This window comes from Centrocercus urophasianus, unplaced genomic scaffold (assembly GCF_019232065.1).
Source record: "Centrocercus urophasianus isolate 14NV4802_14NV808 unplaced genomic scaffold, USGS_Curo_1.0 seq_54, whole genome shotgun sequence".
Classification (NCBI taxonomy): domain Eukaryota; kingdom Metazoa; phylum Chordata; class Aves; order Galliformes; family Phasianidae; genus Centrocercus; species Centrocercus urophasianus.
The window spans coordinates 563,626-584,680 of NW_024885133.1; the positions used below are offsets into that span (position 1 = coordinate 563,626).

The 21,055-nt window shown below is 60.4% G+C and overlaps 2 protein-coding genes across 2 annotated transcripts; both read right to left on the minus strand.

Annotated features, from left to right (window-relative positions):
• Positions 1-161: 161 nt before the first annotated feature.
• On the minus strand, positions 162-2,162 carry IFI30 (IFI30 lysosomal thiol reductase). The gene is made up of 7 exons (XM_042835697.1): positions 1,920-2,162; positions 1,127-1,306; positions 984-1,058; positions 812-907; positions 562-714; positions 417-485; positions 162-315 (listed from the first exon to the last, which is right to left on the minus strand). The coding sequence occupies exons 1-7, from the start codon at positions 2,160-2,162 to the stop codon at positions 250-252; spliced, it is 882 nt and encodes a 293-aa protein (XP_042691631.1). The 3' UTR covers positions 162-249.
• Positions 2,163-5,256: 3,094 nt separating this feature from the next.
• On the minus strand, positions 5,257-20,931 carry PIK3R2 (phosphoinositide-3-kinase regulatory subunit 2). The gene is made up of 16 exons (XM_042835716.1): positions 20,842-20,931; positions 15,527-16,250; positions 12,052-12,144; positions 11,488-11,550; positions 10,270-10,401; positions 9,870-10,071; positions 9,481-9,566; positions 9,076-9,181; positions 8,870-8,968; positions 8,527-8,707; positions 8,139-8,264; positions 7,741-7,883; positions 7,373-7,549; positions 7,045-7,116; positions 6,660-6,830; positions 5,257-6,364 (listed from the first exon to the last, which is right to left on the minus strand). The coding sequence occupies exons 2-16, from the start codon at positions 15,876-15,878 to the stop codon at positions 6,172-6,174; spliced, it is 2,196 nt and encodes a 731-aa protein (XP_042691650.1). The 5' UTR covers positions 15,879-16,250; positions 20,842-20,931; the 3' UTR covers positions 5,257-6,171.
• Positions 20,932-21,055: the final 124 nt, after the last annotated feature.

Genomic DNA, 21,055 nt, shown 5'->3' on the forward strand with positions numbered 1-21,055 from the left:
AGGGATGGCGTCACGTGACGCGTCACTTCCGCTTCCGGTGGCCGCCATGACAGGTACCGAGGCAGAAGCGCTGCGCAGGGCAGCGCCATGGCGCAGGGCTGTGCTCCGGCCCTCAGCAGACCCCTCGCCGTCCCCACACAACACGCTGGACGCTCTTTTCGTTTCCTTACACGATTATTCTCTTTATTCCTCGCTCGCAGCGCGGTGCTCCCCGCCGCCTGCATCCACTCCGGCCCTGCAGACCCGGCCTCAGCGCCTGCAGACAGCCCCGGCCTTCGGGCTCTCGGTGTCCTTGCAGGCCTCAGGTTTGTCCCCCTGCCACACAGCTGACGGTAGTGCCGGGCGGGGGGAGCACAGCACGTCCCAGAGCCCCCTGGCTGCGCCGGCCCCCCGTCTCGTCCCCGTCCCCGTCCCACCTGGTACAGCTGGCACACCAGCCTCAGCAGTGAGCTCTGGGCCTCCGCCTGCAGCTCATCCGTGTGCTTCTGCGGGGAGAGGTGGGGCTGCTCGTCACAGGGAGGATCCCCACGGCCCCCCCTCCGAGCCCTGAGCCCCCCCTACCCCGTTGATGACGACCCAGGGGACGTATTGGTGCGGCGGGTCGAGAGCGTCCGTCAGCTGGGCGTTGCGGTGCATCAGGGCGGCCCCCAGCTCCCCCTGCACACAGGCAGTGATGCGGCCTGCATCCAGCTGCGGGGCGTAAACCTGCAGGCACTGGGATCACAGCATCATAGAGTGCCTTTAGGCTGGGAGGGACCTTAAAGATCACGGAGGGCAGCCCTGGGGCAGGGAGGGGGAGACAGTGTCATACAGCCTTCAGGTTCTTGGTGGCCGAGGAGCCCGACTCCATGCAGAAGATGACAGGAAAATAGGTGGTGAAGTTCTCGGCCTCGTGCATCAGGCAGGCCTGCGGGGATGCGGGGATGTGGTGAGCATCCCTCAAACCGTCCCATGAGGACGGGCACAGGGACAGCCTGGCTCACTTGCAGCATGTTGCCCAAACACTCCTCCAAGCCGTGCTGACAGTGGAACTGCCACTTCCCAGAGACGTTCTTCTCCTGCAGGATGAAGCGGTGTGAGCGCGGCTGGCGGTGCGCACTCAGCAGAGGGCTGCAGCTGCTCCTACCTGAGCGTTGCCATACGGCACCAGAGTGATGTTCAGGACATCGGTGGGCAGCAGCAGCCAGGTGGTGAAGAGCTGCTGCACCAGGAAGACCCGGCACGCCGGGCACAGGCTCTCATAGTACAGACTCAGCTGCACGGGAGCAGCTGTCGGGCGCGAGAGGTTGGCACAGCGGCTCTCTGCCTGTGAGTGAAAGGGTTTGGGGTTTGGGGGCTGTGCCACGGTACGGCTGCAGCCACCTGCGGTTGCACAGCGTGGGGGAAAGTTGCTGGGATGGGGCAGGACGGAGCCTTGCGTGCGCGGGGAGGGAAGTGAGAACCGCAGAGGTTTGATGCAGCTGCAGGATTGTGCGTGTGGTGCTGGGGCTTTCCTCAGGAACTTCCGCCATGTATTCTGGGGAAAACCACAGCCAGTGGGGTCTGGACCCGCTTGAGCAGGGGCTCAGCACCCACCGCCATGTGGGCTGCAGCCCATCCAGTGCTGCCGGACCCGCCGTTAGCGGTGCCAGCATCGATTCATGACAGAACGGGCTGCAAAGCTGTTTCGTGCTGAAAAAGAAGTGACAACGGAGCCCGGGGATGGGACAGGGTCTGACTGCAGCACAGCTCTTCCCCGTGCGTGGCAGGGAGTGCTGCTGGATGCGGGACCCCAAGCATCCCTGCTCAGAGCCAGCGCACGAACCGGGTACCAGCACCAGGTGTGAGCACCGTGTGCAGCTGCAGCCCCGCACGCCCCAGCCTCGCACAGCAGCAGCTGCGTCCCCAGATGGCACCAACACCGGCCCCGCGGCTCTGACCTGGCAAGCGACGGCGATCTCCCGTGAGCTGCACCAGAGGTGGGTCGGGTAATCACAGCCGGGCAGGGCCAACCCCAGCCCCAGCCCCACGGCCAGCAGGGCCAGCGGCACAGCAGAGGCCATGGGGACGGCAGGGTGGCTGAGAGCCAGCGCAGAGGCGAGCCTGTCCCGGCTGGGGCTTTTAAAGCCCGCCTGCACCCGCCTCCGCACTCCCTTCCTGCATGGCGCAACCGGCCTCCTCATGTGACACCGACGCCGCCGACTCACGTGGGGCTGTGGATGCCCCACAGCACGCGCCATGGGGCGGCGGAGGCTCCGGGGCACGGCTCTGCCGTTTGGGTTTTGGGGCAAAGCCACCCCCCAGCCCCACGGCTGTCGCCGCTTCCTCCCGCACGGACCGGCTGCAAAAGGTGACGGGCAGAAACGCGGCCCTGAGCAGCACCGAAACCTGCCGGCAGCCGGGAGCAGCCCAGCCCCGCTCTGAGCGCCCAGCCCCGCTGCCTGCCCGGCCCCCAGCCCTTCGGGGATCGGGGTGGAAGTTGGTGCTTCCCCGCGGGTTGCAGCCAGGCGGTTCCGGCTGCTTCTCGCCCCTTTGGGCTCAGCTCCACTTCAGTCTCCTCCCATCTCAGTTCCCCTGGGGACTCGCTGCCACCCCAAAGAAAGCCCTGTGATCTCATTAACTCTGTTTTATTTGTGGGGGTTTTTTTTCCGTTTTTTTTTTTTTTTTTTTTTTTTTTTTTTTTTAAGTACCGTACAAAAAATTCTCTTACAGTAACAAATACTGGGTTTACATTAGTAAACATCAACAGAAAGAGCATAGAGAACTACTGCTGGTAACAAACAGCTGAAGTGGCGAGTTAGAGTACGGATTATTGCCTATAGCTAAGGACTAACATCTCGGTAGCGCTGACAGCCGCCACGTCCTCTCCGAGCACAAAGCAGTCGGGGCGCCTCTGCCACCCCCACCACCCCCCTGCGATGCGAGCGCCATCGGGGGTGACACCGGGGGGCTCAGAGCTGGGAACAGAGCAACGCGAGCCGACCCGAAGCGAGCAGAGCCGGGCAGAGCCCTGGGCTCAACCCGAGCAGGGCTGCGCTGCGCCCGGGAGCGGAACGGCCGCGTTGTGCCCGTGGGACGGGGGCACGTGGGGCGGGGGGAGGGGGGGACATGCGGGTCAGAAGCAGCAAAGCACAGCCCAGGGCCACCAAGCACGGCACTACCCAGACAGCACGAGCAAAAAGCATCATAGACAAATCACAACTAGCTTATTCCGGGGGAGCTGCGCTGCGGGAAGCTCAGGGTTTGGTTTTCCACCTGAAGGGGAAAGAAGGGAAAAGGAGCGTTTCTGAGAGCACGGCTGGAGGAACGGCAGCCCTGGGAAAGGCCCGGACCTCCTCACCACACAGTGCTGCAAGCAGAGCCCCAAGGGGCCGCGTCCCCAGCCACGGTGCTGCGTGCCAGGGCTGGACGACGCAGCGGGGCCAACGCGACTGCTGCTGAGCTCACAGAGGCTGCGGCTGCACAGCAGGGAGGGACGGCGTGAGGAGAAGCAGAAAAACGGCTGGGAGGGTAAAAAACGCCGTCACGGGAAGCTGGAATTCCCTGGGCAGCAAAGCACGGGCCAAGCAAAGCGCTGGGAGCGGCTGAAGAAGAGCAGGCGGCGCTGGGGGGACAAGGAGGGGCTGGAGGAGCCGCCCCTGCTGCCAGCCCACAGCACGGGCGCCCGGCACAAAGCTCTGGGGTGTCACAGCCCCATGAGGGCTCGGTGTCTCTTGTCAAGGGTGAAGAAGTTTAGCAGAAAATGAACCTCCTGCTGTTCCAGCTTGGTTTGCTATCAGAGGGGCCGGGGGGCAGCTGGGTTTGATTCTGAGCGATGCCCAATTCCAACTCTCACAGCGATGCAGCCACAGCCTTCCGGCCGAACTGAGAGCCCCCAGAGGGAGGCTGGCTGTGCTCAGGGAGGCCATCACCAAACTGATCTGCACTCTGTGCTGTTTGCTGAGGCTGCAGACTGCGGATCCGTTTGGATGGCCGCTGATAAACACGCTGCAGAGCAGAAGCAAGAATAGGAGTAACTGAGCTGAACTGAGCTGGCTGCAGACAGTTCACTCCTGGAAGAACGTTTCCCATGGAAGCCCTCGGTACAACCGAGTGTGTGCATCCCTCCCTATGGGGGGAGAGACTCAGCCACCGCCTGGGCCCAAAAGACAGCAGTGTCGTCCTCCTGCTTCGGGTTGGGCCTGCAATGGTAATTCTCCCTAAAATTCCTCCTCTCTTAGGACATTTTTATATTGTTTTTTTCCTTGTCGATGGAGCGCGAGTGACTCAATAAATCACCTCCAATAATTATTACACAGGAGGGCTCTGAGCACTGGGGCTGCCAGCCCTACTGCTCAGCTGAGCTCTCGTGTCCCAGCCCAAACCGTTCCCTTAATTGTTAATTATCACTGATCGCCGTGTGACCCCCCCGAGCGATAGCACCAAACAGTGACAGAGCAGGGGAGCCCCAGCACACAGCCCAGGGCCCATGCAGGGCACACAGAGCAAGGAATGGGGTCTGTACAGCTGGGGTAGGAGAGCTGCCACAAGCAACAGGAACGTAACATTTCTACCAGCAATCCCAGATCCAAGAAGGATCCAGGAGCAGCCTGGATCAATGCGAGCAGCAGAGCTGATCATGGGAATGCTGCATGCCCCACTGCAGGCAGTGCACAGACAGGAGGATGGGATGCAGGCAGAGCACACACAAATGCACTGCAGCACTGAGGACCCGCAGCCCATCGTGACACCAAGCAGAAGCAGCAAAGCCTCCAGCATCCACCAGCCTGTCCTGAGGACGCGGCCTCTGCAAGGGAAGGAGCCTCTCAGGCAGATCAAGAGCACGATTAATGCTTTCTTCAAGCCGGGCAGACAGGGTGATACAGTAAAGCAAAAGCCACCAACTCAGAGCCCTGTTAAAGACCCTGCAGGTTCCACCCCGCACCTCCTCTGCTGCCCTGGGGCCCTCTGAACTCAGCCTTTTCCAAAGAGATGCCCCAAGCACTGCCTGTGCCAGCCAGCCGCAACGGGCAGCCCCACAACCATCCCCACACAGTACTCACGAACAGAAGTGCTCTGCACACACAGCTGGCTGTGGTGCACAAACATCCCTACTTGCCAAGGCCCCAGGCCCAGCTGAAACGCCGCCCTCCTGCAGCAGAGGTCCTTCATTTTGTGCAGGGCTCGTAGTGTGCGTCAGCCTCCCAGCCCTCCTGCCCCGAGCTGCAGCAGCCCCCAGCCGCTGCCACGCGCTCGCATGTCGTAGTGGGAGCTCAGCAGGATGAGGTAAGCAGCCAATGACAAAAAGAACCGTATTTACAGAGCTACAGTCAGCTTCAACGGGTTACACTCGCAGAGATTCACCAAAGACAGCCAGAAACAAAGAGCTGTGCATCCCACGGATTCTGCCGGGAAAAACACGGGTACCAACACGGACTTCACAGCTTAGTTGGCACAACTAAGGTGAGAGATTCGTCACAAACCACATCCTCCCTCCCCAGACAGCAACACTACAGAGGTGGCTATGACACCAGGGAACAAGACAGCGAGATGGGGCACAGGATGGCGTGGGGACCTCGCCAAGAAGCCCTCCTCCCAGCACACCTGCTGCCCCACGGAGGACACCGCCTTCTTTTTGAAATGAGTCTCTGCACAGAAGAGCAGCACCCCTCGTACCACACAGCAGCTCCCACCCCCACCTGCAAAGTCACCGAGGGAAGGGGGAAGTGGGAGTGGAGGACGCATGCTCAGCGGAGGCTCCTCCTCCTCCTCCAGGATCCAGCAGATCCCCTCGCTCAGAATGTGCCAGTGCTGCTCAGCTGGGCAGGGAATGACACCACAGTGCAGAGGAATTGGGATCTAGCTCTACGGTGATGCATAGCGGGGCAACCTGCCAGCAAAAAGGTGATCTGACCTGTTTGTTGGGGAAGGGGAGGGGGCTGCGTTCATCCACAGCAATTCAATCACAACTAGATCCCACCTCGTAAGGGCTGGAGGCCGCTGCGAGTCGACATTCCAGCCTTTTTGTCCCATCAGCCAACACGGGTTTCAGCTACTGACCAAAAGGGACACCAGGAACGGTCACAGACATCTCAGATGCTCTGGAGGGGCAGGAGCACAGAGACTCAACTATACAGGGTGCAAGAGTCCAGAGCCAGAAAGCAGCGCTCTGGGGAGAAGCTGAAGGCAGCTGTTGTGTTGTGCACGGTCTGTTCATCTGGCTGGTGGCTGGGAAAGGACCGGGTGAGCCAGCGTGACATTCAGGGAGTCATTGTGCTGCACCAGGGACGTGTGCTTGTAGTGCAAGACCAGGTCCTTGAGGGAGGCGTACAGGTTGTAGGGCTCTGCAAACCCATAGCCAGTCGCTGTCTTGTAGATCACGCAGTGCTTGGTGTCACCATCCACCCTGCCAGGGAGAGAAGGAACGCGGGTTAGCGGCATGCGAAGGAGCCCTGCTAGGACAGCAAGAGCAGAGCGCAAGCTGGCACCACCGGAGCTGCCCAAAGACACATCTGGCCCTGGCATGAGGAGCCAAGGCAGGCAGGAGACTCTGGAGAAGCCCAGCCTGCCAGCTGATGCCTCCACCAGCGCCAGCATCTGGCAAGAGAAGGGCAGAGCAGCACGGGAGCACAGCCAACACCTCCCCATCCCGTGCTCCCCACGCGGCTGCAGCCTCACACGCAGCACTGCGGGGTACTCACACCACGGAGCAGGCGTAGCACCCCTTCTGGCTGCTCTCACGGATCAGGAAGGTGCCGTCCCGTTTGCCGCACAGCATCTCCTCTGCCTGCAAGCGGTTGATCTTCCCCACGTACCACGTCCGCTCCTCGTGGTGGGGCAGCTCCTCCTCGTCATCCATCATGGAGTACTGACTGCAATTGAGCACAGTCGGGGTCAGGACCCTTCAGTTTGGACGTGTGGCCCCCACGTCTTCCCTCCCCCAGCCAGCTGCCATCACTCCTGGCACGGAAGGCGGCCTCAGCTCCCAGACAGGGAGATGGGACTTGCCCAAGGCCCCCAAACAGGCAGAACTGGCTGCACCAGCCGCGCTCCTACAGCCCCCAACACACGAGCAGGGACACTCACTCCTCCGTCTCGTTCTTGATACCCAGCCACTCGTTGATTTTCTTCTGCCGGGCGCCCTTCTGCGTCAGCCACCTAGGGAAGAAGCAGCAGAGCTCAGCAGGCAGCGTGCCCAGGCCAGACAGCCCTCACCCAGCAGCCATCGCCAGAGGGCAGCAGCCTCCCCCTTTGAGGAGCTGCCATGCCCCGAGGCTGCAGGGCTCCTCGCTCCTGCACACAGCAGCCCTAAGAGCCGGTCTGACAAACCCCAAAGCCCTCAAGGAACCAGCTGGACGGGCTGCAGGGGAGCGGGGCCTCCCTCCCAGCCCCCTGCGGGTCAGGCACTACATACACCAAGTACTGGTCCCGCAGTTTGCGCAGCTGCATGAGGTCTGGCTTGAGGCTGTTCATGCGCTTGTCGATCTCCCGGTTTTCCGAGGCCTGTTTCTTCAGGTCCTGCTCCAGCTTCATCTTGCTGTCGTGGATCTCCGTGATGCGAGACTTGAGCTTCTCTGAGTTCATGAGGATCCTGGGAGAAAGGAAGGGTGGGCTGTGAGCCAACGTGGGGGAGGCGAGGGAGGCAGCCTGCCAGCTTCAGCCTGCAGCATGCTGGAGAAAAGGGCTGTGCGTGCCTCGGCTCTGCCCTGAGCCCGGATGTTCCCTCTGGCCCCAAGAGCCCTTCCCCAAGCAGGACAGGTCGCTGCTGCCCTCAGTCCTTACCGCTGCACCTCCTTCTCGTTGCCCTCTCGTCGGAAGCGCTCGATGTACTCCTTGCTGCACTTCTCCTGTGTCTGACACTGCTCCTCAAAGATCTTGATCGTTTCGTTAAAGGCTTCAATTGCTGTCCTCTTCATCTGCAGCTCCTGAGTTGAGGAGAAGGGAGAGCTGAGTGAAGGGGAGGATGTGGGCAGGTTTCTGCCCATCTGGAGCATCCTCCTCCTCCCTTCCCAAACCAGCACCGTCCCTGGCAATACATTCCCACTTTGAAGTTCTCTGGGGAGTCTCCCCAAACCCAGAGTGGACAAACGGGGCAGTGGGGGCCCAGCTTCTGCTCTCCTTTGTGCAGTGTGTGGCTGCCAGTGATCGGTGACGTTGGGGCAGCCCACGGGGCCACGTACCTGGGAAGTGCGGGTGTACTCCTCATACAGCAGATCATACTCCCAGCTCTTGTCCTGGTACTGCTGGTGATAGACCTTCAGCTGTTCCCCTACAGCTTCCACACTGTCCTCCTTTACCACTTGGTCCTGCCGTACACAAAGCCTCAAGTCAGGACCCGCTCCCACCCTACAGCAGCCCCTCTGTAAGGCAGTCGGCCCCATGAAACCCCACCCCCCCTGCAGGGTGCCCATTACCCCACAAAGCAATGTCCAGCACAGCAAAGAGATGCTGCAGGACACGGTCTGGATCACGGAGCCCATCTACTGAAGGGCCAGGGACGGATGAGCAAACAGATGCTCTGGCTCTGGCTGTGCTGGCCAGCCATTACTCCTGCAGCTCAGGCCTCACCTGCTGGTACTTGGAGATGGGGTAGAGCAGCCTGGTGTCCAGCTTGGCGTTGTACTGGGCAAGCGACTCATGTCTGTAATGTGTGATGAGCTCCACCACTGAGCCAAAAGTCAGGGGTTCTGAGAAGCCATACTTCCCTTCCCGGTGAAAGATCTTGATCAGCTTGTTATTGCCTCCTTTCCTGCAGCAGGGAGGGGAGCAGAGGGTGCCTATCACCACTCCAGTGCTCTGCTCCAACACGGATGTGCCCCTTGTGCCTGCCTGGTGTTCCACCAGCCATAGGGACACTTGCTGACAGCTCCACCCCTGGCAGCAGAGCTCTCCGAGGGCTCCAGCACCCTACCTGAGTGTGAGTGTGTACTCCCCCTGGATCTTGCTGGAGGCATCGCGCACCAGGAAGGTACCATCTGGTGTGTCCCGAAGCTTCTCATTCACTTCCTCCCTGAGAGGGACAGAGAATTGTCACAGCCTGTGAGGCGCAACCAGAGCCCCCCTAGATAACCTGACAGCCTGGGCATCCACAGCAGGAGCTGCCAGCCACCCCCTTACCGGGAAATGTCCCCCCAGTACCACTCGGCGTCCTGCAAGGGCACACTGTTCCCATTGGCCAGGCTGGCTGCACTGGGCTTTGGCTTGGGTGGTTTTGGAGGCAATGCTGTAAGAGAAGTAGAGTTGAAGCAGGGTTAAAGCGGGACTGGCTCCACACCCTCGCCAGAGGCAATCCCTTGGAGCTCAGAGTCCCCCTCCCTGAGGTAACTGTCCTGGGAAGCCCTGCTGGGCCACCACACCGCCAGGAGCAAGAGATTAGAGCCTGGAGCAGGCATCCAAGCACAGCTGGGCTACAGAAATGCCCTCAGCAATCTGCTCAGGGAGGCAGGGATTCCACACCCACACAGCACAAATGCTAATGCCTCGGGTCCCAGAGAGGGGGCATGTCAGCTACTGGGACGGTACCTGGAGGCAACTGTTCTGGCTCCAACTCCTTCGTCTGCAGAAGCATCTCCAGAAAAAGCACAGAGAAGTCAGGACTCAGCTCCGGGCTGTAGGAAGAGAGGAACGAATCAGCAATCGAAGGCAGAGCCTGGCACTCCTCTGTGCCCCCTGCGCAATGGGGCAGCAGGGTCAGCTGTTCATTCTGGCACAGCCCAGCTGCTGCAGTGCAGAATAGCAGAAGGGCTCTGCCCTGGCTTCGGGCCCCACCTCTGTATGCTGCCAGCAGTTTAACCCCACGTGCAGCAGGGCCGGGGTGCGGGCAGACGTACTGTTACAGCCTGGACTCCTTGTCCTGGCAGGCACAGCGGCCAGCACCGGGCACACGGCTGGGATCTGAGAGCTGCACGTACCTGGCGCCGGGCAGCCGCAGGAGAAGGGGGCCAAAGATCTCTCCCAGGGCCTGAGGGTGGAGGCTGTTGCTCTCGGCCTGCTGCGATACCTTCCCCAGATGCCGGAGCAGGAACTGTAGGGTGAGTGTGTTCTGGAGTGGGATTGCAGGCGACTCCAAGGCCAGCAGCAGCTGTTTCCGGCAATTCTCTGGCTGAGGGATCTCTGGGGAGAGAAGCAAGACACGATGGAACGGCTGGGCAGCCAGCACTGCTTTCCATGCTCTGGCTGTCACAGCGTGGGAGCACTGTCAGCAGCAGAGGCCACGTGACAAACCCCATAGGGACAAGACCTATTTTATTACCCCAAACGCATCCGTTCACCCACGCACCCATTCCCAAGTGTGGCCGGGGAAGCCCTTACCCTGCAGGATGCGAAGGATGTCTCCATGCACAGACACTGGCACCACAGGGGAGGGCAGGTCCTGCAGGTAGCCTCGCAGCGCTTCGCCCAGGGAGTGCACGTCAAAGGGCTCCAGGTCACCCAGGCTCCAATCTGCCAAGGCAGAAATTTGCCATGGGAGAGGGGTGCAGATCTGGCACCCACCCCACAGCGTTGTGTCCCACTGCAGCAGGAGTGCAGTGAGCGATGGGGGCACCTAGAAAGAGCTAGAAAATCTCTGGCTGCTGCCAGCAATCACGGGATATGGCAGGCGGGCACTCTGAGAGCTCTGGCAGCTCGTGGGAAGTCAAGCAGACCAGAAGACTGAACCTGCCTGGAAGCACCCATCTCCCTGAAGTAAGCTGGCACAGGCTCCACTGGGAGGGGGTGTTAGTGGATTTGGGTGCCCACACCTTTTGCTGAGCCCTGCCAAGGGCACATATGACTTGCCTGAGTTTTACTCCCCGCTATTGTTAGAGACAAGCATGAAGAGGGGATCAGCCAATTGTTCACACACCAAACCCAACAGGGAAAATGTCTCCCTTGAAGCGTGCTGCCCCAGAAACACCAGGCACAGGCTGCTGGGACAGCACAGAGAGCCTCTTCAGAAAGCAGCATGGCCAGAGCCAAGAGCACTGCCCAGCTCTGGCCCACGACGAACATCTGCGAAAGGGGACAAGCTAGCAGGCTGCTGGAAGAGGCCCAGGCTCAGCCGAGAGGCAGACAGCTCCCGGGGCTTGCTGGCACAGACCATCAGCCGCAGGCACAGCGGAGCCACAGCTCCACCACCAAGCTGAGCTCTGTGATCCTCTCCTGCTTATTAGAAGTGTGACAGAGCCAGAGAAACCTCCGCAAGGCTGTCGTCAGAGCACCCTGAGAGCAGGGCAGCCCGAAGAGACGGCAGGAGAGAAGCGTGGGGCTTCATTTGGGGGCCCGCGGGTCTCTCGGCTGGTGCCGCATCCCTTTGCCCTGACCCCTGCCCACCAAGGGCAGCAGGAATCCTCCCCGTCCCGACCCCAGCATGTGACAGGGGGACACGTCAGGACGGGCAGCCCAGCCCCGCAGGCAGCGTGCGGCAGTCAGGAACCGCCAGGGACAGGCGAGCCCGGCCTGGATTGCATTACTGCTGGTGCTGTCACATCCACTAATCTCCTCCATCTGAGCCGATTCGCCTCCTCACCATGAAGAGCTGGTTCTTACCGGTTCTTAGAGCTTGCCTCAGTTCGGAGCCAGATGTCCTGTACAACATCTCGCTGTCTAACCCTGCAGGAGTGAGGACGCCGCTGTTAGCTGCAAGCTGTGCAAGTCCCAGCACACGCACCGTTCTGGAGCCAGCCTGGTAGGATGGTGGCTGCAGCACGACTCGAGGCAGGCAGCTCACGCAGCCCTCCTGCAGATGCTGCCACAGCCCCCCTCGATCCTTGGGACGCCCTCCAAGCCCCTGTTCAGCGCCCCCACAGCGGGGATTTGGGTGCACCCTGCAGAGCCTGCCCAGCATCCAGGGCACTTCAGCACCCTGCTGCACTCCAAGCACTGCAGCACGAGCTCTGTGCTGTTTGGAGCTGGACAACGCAGCAGGGTTAAGGCTGGGGACCAGCACCTGAAGCCAGAGAGGATTGGGAGGCTCCCCTCCCACAGGCAGCTGTGTATCACATATCTGTGTTCTGTCCAACACTAACAGCTTTTATAGACAGCTGCCTTTGTCCCACTCTCACTGGGGCTCTGGAGGGTGTCAGCCCCTTGGTACTCAATGCCCTCCGTTACCTTTCTTCTCAATGGCTTCCACCAGCTTCACCAGCAGTGGAGGTGCAACCTCTGGAGGGCTGAACTGCTCCTGAAGTTCAGGGAGAGGAGACCCTGGGGAGAAAGGGAAGAGGTCAGACCCCACTCAGCAGACAGTTTTCAGCAGAGCTGAGGCCAGAGCACAAACAATAACATCACTCCTAACAGCAGTATCTGCAGGCAGACAGAGCCTGGTCCCCAAACCCTGCTGCCAGGCCACAGCCACACAAATGCCATGCAGAGACTGCAGGGAGCCCTGGTCCCTAAAGCAGCCCGCAACCTGCGGAGCCCAGCCTCGCTCAGCGTCCCAGAAAGCACAGTGGGGTTTGCACACACAGAGGGATCCGTACTGCTTTCTGATGACACTACAGAGCAGAGTTCACCTCCCTGAACGCCCAGCTCGTGTGGGCAGGCACTGCAGGGGTCACCTGGGCTCTGGAATTCAGGCTCAGTTCAGCCCCTGCCCAGGACGGACGCAGCACAGGCTGGTGGAGGAACGTGGCTGGGGAGCTCGCAGCGGTGAGCTGTGATTAATCCAGCGATTCAGGCAGAGTGCGGCGTCAGCAAATTCCTGCCCTTGATTGCTCGTTTTACATGGAAACCAGCCCTCTGCCTCCCCCTCCCCGCTAGCCCATAACCTCGGTGCAAGCTGCTGCAGGGCGCGGACAGCCTGTGGCACAGCACCAGGCACCCTGAGGCAGGATTGCTGCAGGCAGCCCCTGCGCTCCACGCAGCCCGCACCGACCGGTCAGGGCAGCACAGCCGGCTGCTCCACACCACGTGTCCCAGGAGCCCTCACTGCCCTGCGTGCTCCCAGACCCTCCCCACGTTGACCACAGGCACGGCCGAGCATCAAACAGCACTTTGGTGCCATCTCTGGATCTGTAACAGGGTCACAGCAGCGTGGGAAGGGCTGCGATGCGCTGCGATACAGGGCAGCTGCCCCGAGGTGCCTTTTGGGAAGCTGAAGATGGAGCTGGGAGCTGCAGTGTGATCACGGGGCAGGGCAGTGGTGCTGCCAAAGCACAGCCTATGTGCTGCAGTGAGATGGCTTCAGGGCCAGCACAGCAGGGCCCCAGGCATGCTTCCCCATGCAGAGTGTGACGCATACCAGGGCAGGAGGGTGCACGCCCAGCTGCCAGCAGGAGGATGAGCAGAGTCAGGCTCATCCCTGCTCCCTGCTGAGTGCCAGCCAGGCAGGAGGCTCCTCCAGGCCAGTCAGTCCCCAGCAAAAGGACATCAGTGGTCCACGAGGACACCCAGCACACTCTGCTTCACGGGAGCAGAACCAAAAGGCAGCACTGCATTGCAAAACACAGTCCTGCTGTCACGGATCTGACCTGAACTTGCCCGTGCACCCAGTGCGGTCCCACCACAAGCTGCAAGTTAGTTAGCACCCAGTGAACCTCCTGCCCCCACTGCCACAGTGAGGGACGAAACAGCGCAGGGCTGTGCTTCAAGACAACGGCCACAGAGGAGGGAGCAGCTCAGGGAGGGCCCAGGCTGCTGCTGACGATCCCAAGGCAGAACAAGGCTGCTCCAAGAGCTGCCCATGCCCTTGGCTGGGCACAAGATGGGGCTCAGCACGGCTTTCCCCAGGGTGAGGCCAGGTCCTCACCGCAGCTGGACGAGGAGCACAGGGCTGGCAGCTCCAGCCCTGACCCTTGGGAAGGGCTGAAGGGAGGGTAAACGCTGTGCTCCCCACGTGGTCCAGTTGGGAATGTGCTGTTTCAGCAGGCAGCAGCCTGCGTTGGGATCCAGAAGCCACGCTGCATCCAGCAGCAGCTCCCGAGCCTGCCAGGCCTCTGGGCTGGGCCGAAGTGAACAAGGGCACTCACAGCACAGCCGGGCAGCTGCGGAAATATTTCCAAGCCGCATTTTCCGCTCACGCTCTCTGCAGAAGGCAAACACCAGAAGCTCATAAATTCAGCCTCGGAAAGCACCGGGGCTTGCTGCCCTGCAGGGCTGCCTCTGCAGGGGCCCCTTCCTCCCAGGCTGCGGTACGGGCACGCTCTGCATGACAGGGGGACAAGGGACCGCCACGTCAGGGCAGACCCAGGAAGCAGAAATACAGCCAGCACTGAGCTGCGCGGGCAGCCAAGAGATAGCTCTGCACCTCCCAAGCAGGCCTCATCCGAGCACAGGCCACAAAGAAATAACACAGCCTTGGCTCGAATACAATTTCTCTGTTGCAAAAACGCGCCTTCCCCCAGCAACACAACGTGCTGCATGCAAAATGGCCTCAGGCATTTGAACTGCTGTCCCACAGGTTGTGTGCACGGGGCTGGGGTGGCTGTGGGGTCCCCCCATAAGGGACAGGGCACAGCTGGCACCCGGTGCACTGCGTTCCCTGCCTTCACTGCTGCCCATCCTAGGGCAGGAAGCAAACCGGCTGGCTTTTGGTTTCTTTTCCATGGGTCAGGAACGTCAGCACAAATCCTTTTCCACATCACACAGCTCTCCACCCCCAACCTTGCACAGGGCAGAGGCTTTGACCACCCACACACAGCTCTGCCAAGCCAAGCTCCAGGAGCATGAGAGAGCCCACAAAGGCACAAGTACAGCCCTCGAGGGCGTGCAGGGCTGGGTGCAGGCAAGGCCAACACATGCACTGCAGAGCGTGCCCCGGGCTCCCACGAGGAGCCAATCCCTGGAAGGGGGGTGACGTAAGTTGGTGGCTCCTGCTGCCAGTCCCAGCGCCTGGCCCAGCCACGTCTGCACCCTGCAGAGACCGTGGGATCCCCAGGGCCGTGACGCTGGGTTTGGGAACAGCACACCCAGCCCCGCCGTCGCGCTGTCACACAGGGGCTCCTTTCTGCTCCTTAGGGCCTCTGAGAGGTTTCATACAGCATCTGACAGGACAGCTGTAGCTCCCAGCTCTGCGGGCAGCACCGAGGCTGCTAGCTCCTCTGCTGAAGCCGTGCCAAGCCCAGTTCCTGCCCCAGGTGCTCATGCCCTGCTCAGTCCTGGCTCTGCCACGCACAGATACAGACGGGTGCCAGGAAGATGAAAATTAGCTGCAGTTCTTGGAAGTTCTCTTTTAGACCCAGATTTTTTTCCTCTTGCCCAGAGACAAGTAACTGCATCTCAGCGGGGCTGAGCAGCTCTTGGCAAGGAGCGATGTGCCAGGTGCTCAGGAGGCAGACAGGAGAGGTCAGGACTTGCTCTGTGAAGGAGGGAGCTGGGTAGAACCCTCAGCAAAGCAGGGAGAGGGACCACGGGGATCCAGCCGGTCATGGGCCAGGGAAAGACCTCTTAGAGGAACAAGACCTTAGAGAGGAACAAGGCTTGTTCCAAAAAGCACTGCAAAGCTTTGAACATGAACACAGACCAACACACCCAAAGAACACAGCACTTTGCTTTTGGACAGAACCGAGCGTGAGCCCACAAATCCTGCACAACTCAACACCTGGCAGGGATCTGCCGAGCAGCAGAGGGGGCCTGCAGTGATGCTTACCTTGCTCAAGAGCCTCCTGCAGTCGGCAGCCACTGGCTCCTGGTGTTGCAGGCAGGGGTCTCTGCACTCGGGGTCGGTGCGAAGGGACGGAGATCTTCACGGGCCCCACGTACTCCACGTATGTGCCGGGGAAGTCGCCCTTCTGCTTGGTCCTCTCATTGACACCCAGGATCCACCCGATCTGGTTGGGGTTCTGCTCATCCCCATCTTTGAAGCCCAAGGCTTGCAGGGCTCCCTTGCTCACCACCAGGATGTCCCCAGGCACCAGGTCAATGTCCTCCTCACGCTCCTTGCGGTACGGATAGAGCGCACGGTACTGGAAGCCGTCGGTGCTGCCCATTCTCTCTGCCATGAGGAGACGGCTCCGAACAGTGAGGCAGCGTCCTTTGGGCGGGAGAGGAGAGACCTCAGGGGCAGCTCTCCCCCATCAGCAGTCTGAACGTCTCTGCACAAACCAGCACCTCGGGAGCCCGGTCCCAGTGCCCCGGCTTGCTTAGGTGCAGCCCCTTTTCCTCAGCTTGAAACCGCGGTTCAGCCAAATTATGGAGCAAAGGGAGAAGGAGACAAACATAATCCAGCACTCGTGAGTGGGCATGCAGCAAAGAAAAAAGGAGGGCAGGGTTCAGTTCACCAAAAAAGAAGGTTTCCTGGAGTCCGCAGGGCAAAAGCACGGAGCGTTTCCAGCCAGGAGCCGCGTGGCATGCTGCTCCTCCAGACCCAGAGCCTGCAGTGAAAGAGAAGAAGGCTCGTCACCGCACCGCCAGGCACCCCGCGCCCTCCCAGGAGCCAGCATTCAAAGCAGGGATCATCCAAGCGAGGCAGGGCTCGCTTCCCTCCTAACGAGGCTCGCTGCAAGCCCTGGATCCAAGCGCTCTCTGCCAGGACACGCTAAGAGCAATTTACACTCAGAAAAGCACGAGGGGAGCCAGCGGCTGCTCGCAGGAATGCTCTGCAGAGCGAACACCTCCCCTCTGCCACAGCCAGGCGCTGGCTCTGCATCTTAAAGAGGATCACTTCTGTTTCTTCAGCTCGCTCTCTTCATAGCACTCATGCAAACAAGAGGACAACAAGTGGGACAAAACAGCCTTTATGCAGGAACTTTTGCGTACAGAAAAGGGTGACCCTGCAACCACCAGCTGGAGGCCCTGAATAGGAGCAAAACAAACAGATTTAACCTTTTCTTGCTAAATTGATTAAATGTCACAGTTCACCTTTCACATCTCCCCATGCAATTCCCCACAAAGTCATTTTCTGAAGGTAACTGCCCACAAATGATGGTTAACACAGCTTTCAGTTGAAGGCTTTCAAGGCGCTGCGCCATTCCCACAGAGCAGCACTTCAAAGCTTTGCTTTGAGCAAAGTGAATTTTTGAACTTTTATTTAAAAGCAGCAGCACGAAGCGTAGGCAACGCAGGCACAGTTTCTTCACAGATGGAAGCGAGAGAGGTTAAAAATAAAAGTATCTTCAGAAGCCTTCAAATCTGCTTAGAGCCGCTCACCGCCTGTAAGCTATTCGAGCACGGAGAAACCGAAGAACGGGCCGCCTGCGCAGCCCAGAAAGCCACCCCAAAAGAACAAACCTGGGCTGTCACACGCTGGGTAAGGGCTGCGTGAGCCGGGCATTCCCTGCACGGCCTCCTTTCCCATCCCTCCCTGCCATTTCCACCTCCCTCAGGCAGAGCCCTGGTGCTGAGCATCGGCCCTGTGAGGCACAGCCTGCGGGGGCAGCTGGGAACACGCGTCCCAGCGATGCCGTCGGCCTGCTGGATGGCTGCAGGTCCTGTCAGCAGCCTGGGCTCTTCTGGCCCAGAAACCCACACCTCATCCGAGAGCCTCCCCGAGGCAGCAGCACAGCCTTCTGCCTGCACCGGGTGACCCCAGCACCCTTCCCAGCAGGACCAACGCTCTGCCAACCAAAGCCAAAGCGGCTCCGACCTCCTGCTGGGCTCAGCAAGAGGCATTAACATCCGTGATCTGCAGCAACTTGAAACAACCCTCCCGGGCCAGCTACATGCAGCTACAAGCCCCCTTTCCTACCACATCTGCGTGCTAGCAGAGGGTTGAAGAGATGGCACGAGCCCCCCTGAAGCTGGCTGCACCCCCAGCTCTGCAGCCCCGCTGCTCCCAGCACCGCCCTGCAAAGCTCGCTCATTCCCTTGACAAAGAAAGGCACAAAGAAGCTGCAGAGCACAAAACCTGTGCTGGAGCCAGAGCCTGTGCTGGCTGCCTGAGTCTGGGCAGACATCCCAGCTGGGCTGCCTCCTCCATGAATGAGCAGAGAACCCTCAGGGAGGCCGGACGCTCGCAGGGAGGCTCCAGCTGGTGCAGAACAGGACTGAGCCTGATCCAGGTCACTGGAGAGCTTCTCCACAGCTTTAAGTGCAACACGAGGCTGCGCAGCTCCCCAAGAGGCCCTCGGGATGCGGGGTGCTTGCAGGCAAGGCAGCACAGCCCAGCACAGTAGCCACAGAACGCTCAAAGCAGAACGCACATTTCCTGAATCCAAGCAGTCCCAGCCAGGAAAATATTACTTCATAACCCAGAGCATTAAGAGAGATTTATGGCCACGCTGGGACGCCTGCCCCTCGCCCCTCTGAACTCTGCCTGCTGGGTCTGATGGAGAGGAGCCACCAGCCCGCAGGGGACAGAGCCTGAACGCAGCGGCTGCCCGGCACCCAGGCGCAGATCCCAGCCCAAAAGCCAGGTGCTTCCAACCAGCCACTGAGGCTGGGAGGACAAAAAACGCTCAGCCCTGGCGAACTCGTTCAGTAGCTTTTAAGAGCAGAGCTGCACGGTGGGGTGGGAAGAGGCTCCGGAGCTCCGAGTCTCCCAGGAGCAGGTCCCACAGCTTCTGGCTCCGTGCAGCCCGGCGCCTGCTCTTGCACAAGGCAAGGAGCTCAGCTGCTGCAGCAGCTCTCAGCGCTGACAGACCCCGGTGGGAAAGCAGAGCCCTGCCTCCACGCTGCCCTGCTCTCCACGCCCCAGCGGGGCGCCTGGCACGCAGATAATTACGGCATCGGAGCCAGGCCGGCCTCGCGCCTCACCTGCCTTCCCTGCACTCAGTCCATGCTGGCAGGGAGCCTCGCCGCCCCTCCTCCAGGAGCCACCGGCGGGCGGCTGAGCCGTGCAGGACCACCGCCTGGGGAACCTCTGTACAGAGCAGGAGATCAGTGCGTGTGTGGGGAGAGAGGGAGGGAACGCAGCCCTTCCACAGCCCTTAAATAGATATTTGGAGGGAAGGAGAAGCCGGGAAGGGGCAGGCGGTGCCGAGAGCGCGGGACACGCACGAGCCTGCCTGCTGCCAGCGCCTCCAAAGCGGGGCTCTGCGTGCGCCAGGAGAGCCAGCAGCTTGCCAGCACATTTCTGCTGGGCCCGTCTCCAGCTCCGCTCACGGGGAAGGAGCCTCGTGTGTCTGTGCTGGCGAGCACTTGTCGAGCTCCTCTGAAAATCCCATGCATTAGACATCTAAATACCTTGGTAAATCTATCTCAGTGCCCAGAAACAATCCCACGATTCATTAGCCGCTGTCAATACTTTCTTTGTTTAACACACCAGTCTGAAACAAAAAACACATTACGAGCCTTTTTTCTGCGTGCCCAGCACATAAATAAAAGCATCTTAGCTTTTATGAAATGCGGTTCCTGAGCTTTTTAACCAAGTTCCAAATGCGGTTCAAAGGGCAGCTTGGCTTGAAGTGAGGCAGAGCATTGCTTTCCCTCCAGCGAGGCAGAAGTATGCGTAAAAATATTCTAAAAAAAGTGTTTATGACAGCTTACACAGCTCCAATGTCTCCATCAGATCCTCAGTAAGGGGGAAAAAAAGGAGAAGAAAAAAGACGAGAAAACCAAAACCAGATCAAGTTCTGAACTGCACGAAAGCCCACATGTTAACAGGTTACAAACCATGAGAACAAACCTTCCATCTGCTAAAAACAGCGTGGCACGGGGCAGCCAAGCCCATTTTCACCTCTTTCCTCACCAAGAAATGCTTCTGTCGCAGCTGCCAACAGAGCAGCAGTGTCCCACTCACGGAGCACAACTCCACGCACTGGGGCTCTTCGCTTCATGCCCCCTGCCACATCCCCACAAACACCCGATTTCCATTTTAGAAGCACGGGGAAGAGCTCAGAGTTGTTTTTTTTTCCCCCAGCAGCAAACCCAGCAGTGGTTATTCCTTAAAAAAAGTCACAGTTCTAAAAAAGCAAAGAGCACACAGAAACGACACCCCGCTTCTGCTGACCCATCTGCTTAAAATCACTTTTGTGCAGCGTCAGGAATCCATGACAGTTTGTTAGAAGCTCAACACGGCACAGCAACGGCACGAATAACCTACAAGGTGAGATGCATGCAACCCTACAAGGATACGGCAAGAGCTGCACGACCTTCCAGCCTGAGCCGCACCGTCCCTTCCTCCGTTTGCTCTCCATCTTCCATTACTCAGCCGCTTCAGCGCCAGGCTGTGGCTGCAGATACTCTCAGAGGAATTAAGAGAGCCCCCGATATTATAAATACAGCTTTTTATTGTAAACACAGCAGCGCTCCGCCGCTCCAGCCTGGCTCCGTTCCCCGCTGCATTCCTCTGAGCTGCGGTTTCTCTCCCAACCAGCACAGAACTTTCGTCCAGTGAGAACCAACTGCACGCAGAAGCGATTTTTCCACGTTCTCAGAGGAACCACGAGGTAAAAAGGAGCGTTTGGGGGCTGCCATCAGCAGCGGGAGACCCGCAGCGCGGCAGTCGGCGCTGTGCCACGAAGCGCGGGGCAGATGCGAGTCACACGCTCGGAAATCAGGGAAGGAACCCAAGAGCCCGGGATGCCCCGCGTAAAGGACGGGGCAGGGAGCGGAGCGGAGGGCAGCCGGCAGGGCGGGGGACGGGCCGGGAAGGCGACGTTCGGGGCTGTGTTTGCTCAGCTGTCTCCATTCTCTGCTCTCACAGCGGCGGTTCCCCCGCTCCGGAGATAAAAGGCGGAGGACGGGCGGCCGTTCCGCGGCGCTCGCACAGCCCGGACCCCCGGCTTCACTCCCCGTTTCTCTCCGCGCCGCAGCCCGGGACGCCGCCCCGCGGACGACGAGGGCCGGCCGGCACGTGGAGTTCCGGGAGCGGCCCGGCCGCACGGGGCAGCGCGGGGCTGCGGGGACGGCAGCGAGACCGGGACGCGGAGCCGCGGCGGAGAGCCGGGCCGAGATCGGGGCCGGGGCCCGTCAGCTGTTGTTGCTGCTGCTGCTGCTGCTGCTGCTGCTGCTGCCGCCCCCCACCCGCGCCGCCGGCCCCAGGGCTGCCCGCGCTCGCAGAGCCCCGGCCCTCGCCCCGCTCACCTCCCCGCCGCCTCCATCCGCCGCCGCTCGCCTTCAGCCCGTTCCTTCTTTCCGGCCCGGAGGCAGCCTGGGAAAAGGCCCGAACGCCGCCGGAACGGCCCGAACCCGCCCCGGAAAGACCCGACAGCTGTCGGAGAAGAACGAACCTCCCCGAACGCTCGCTGGCCACGCCCCTTCCCCCTCTCTGTCGGTTGCAATCGGGATCCCGCCCCCG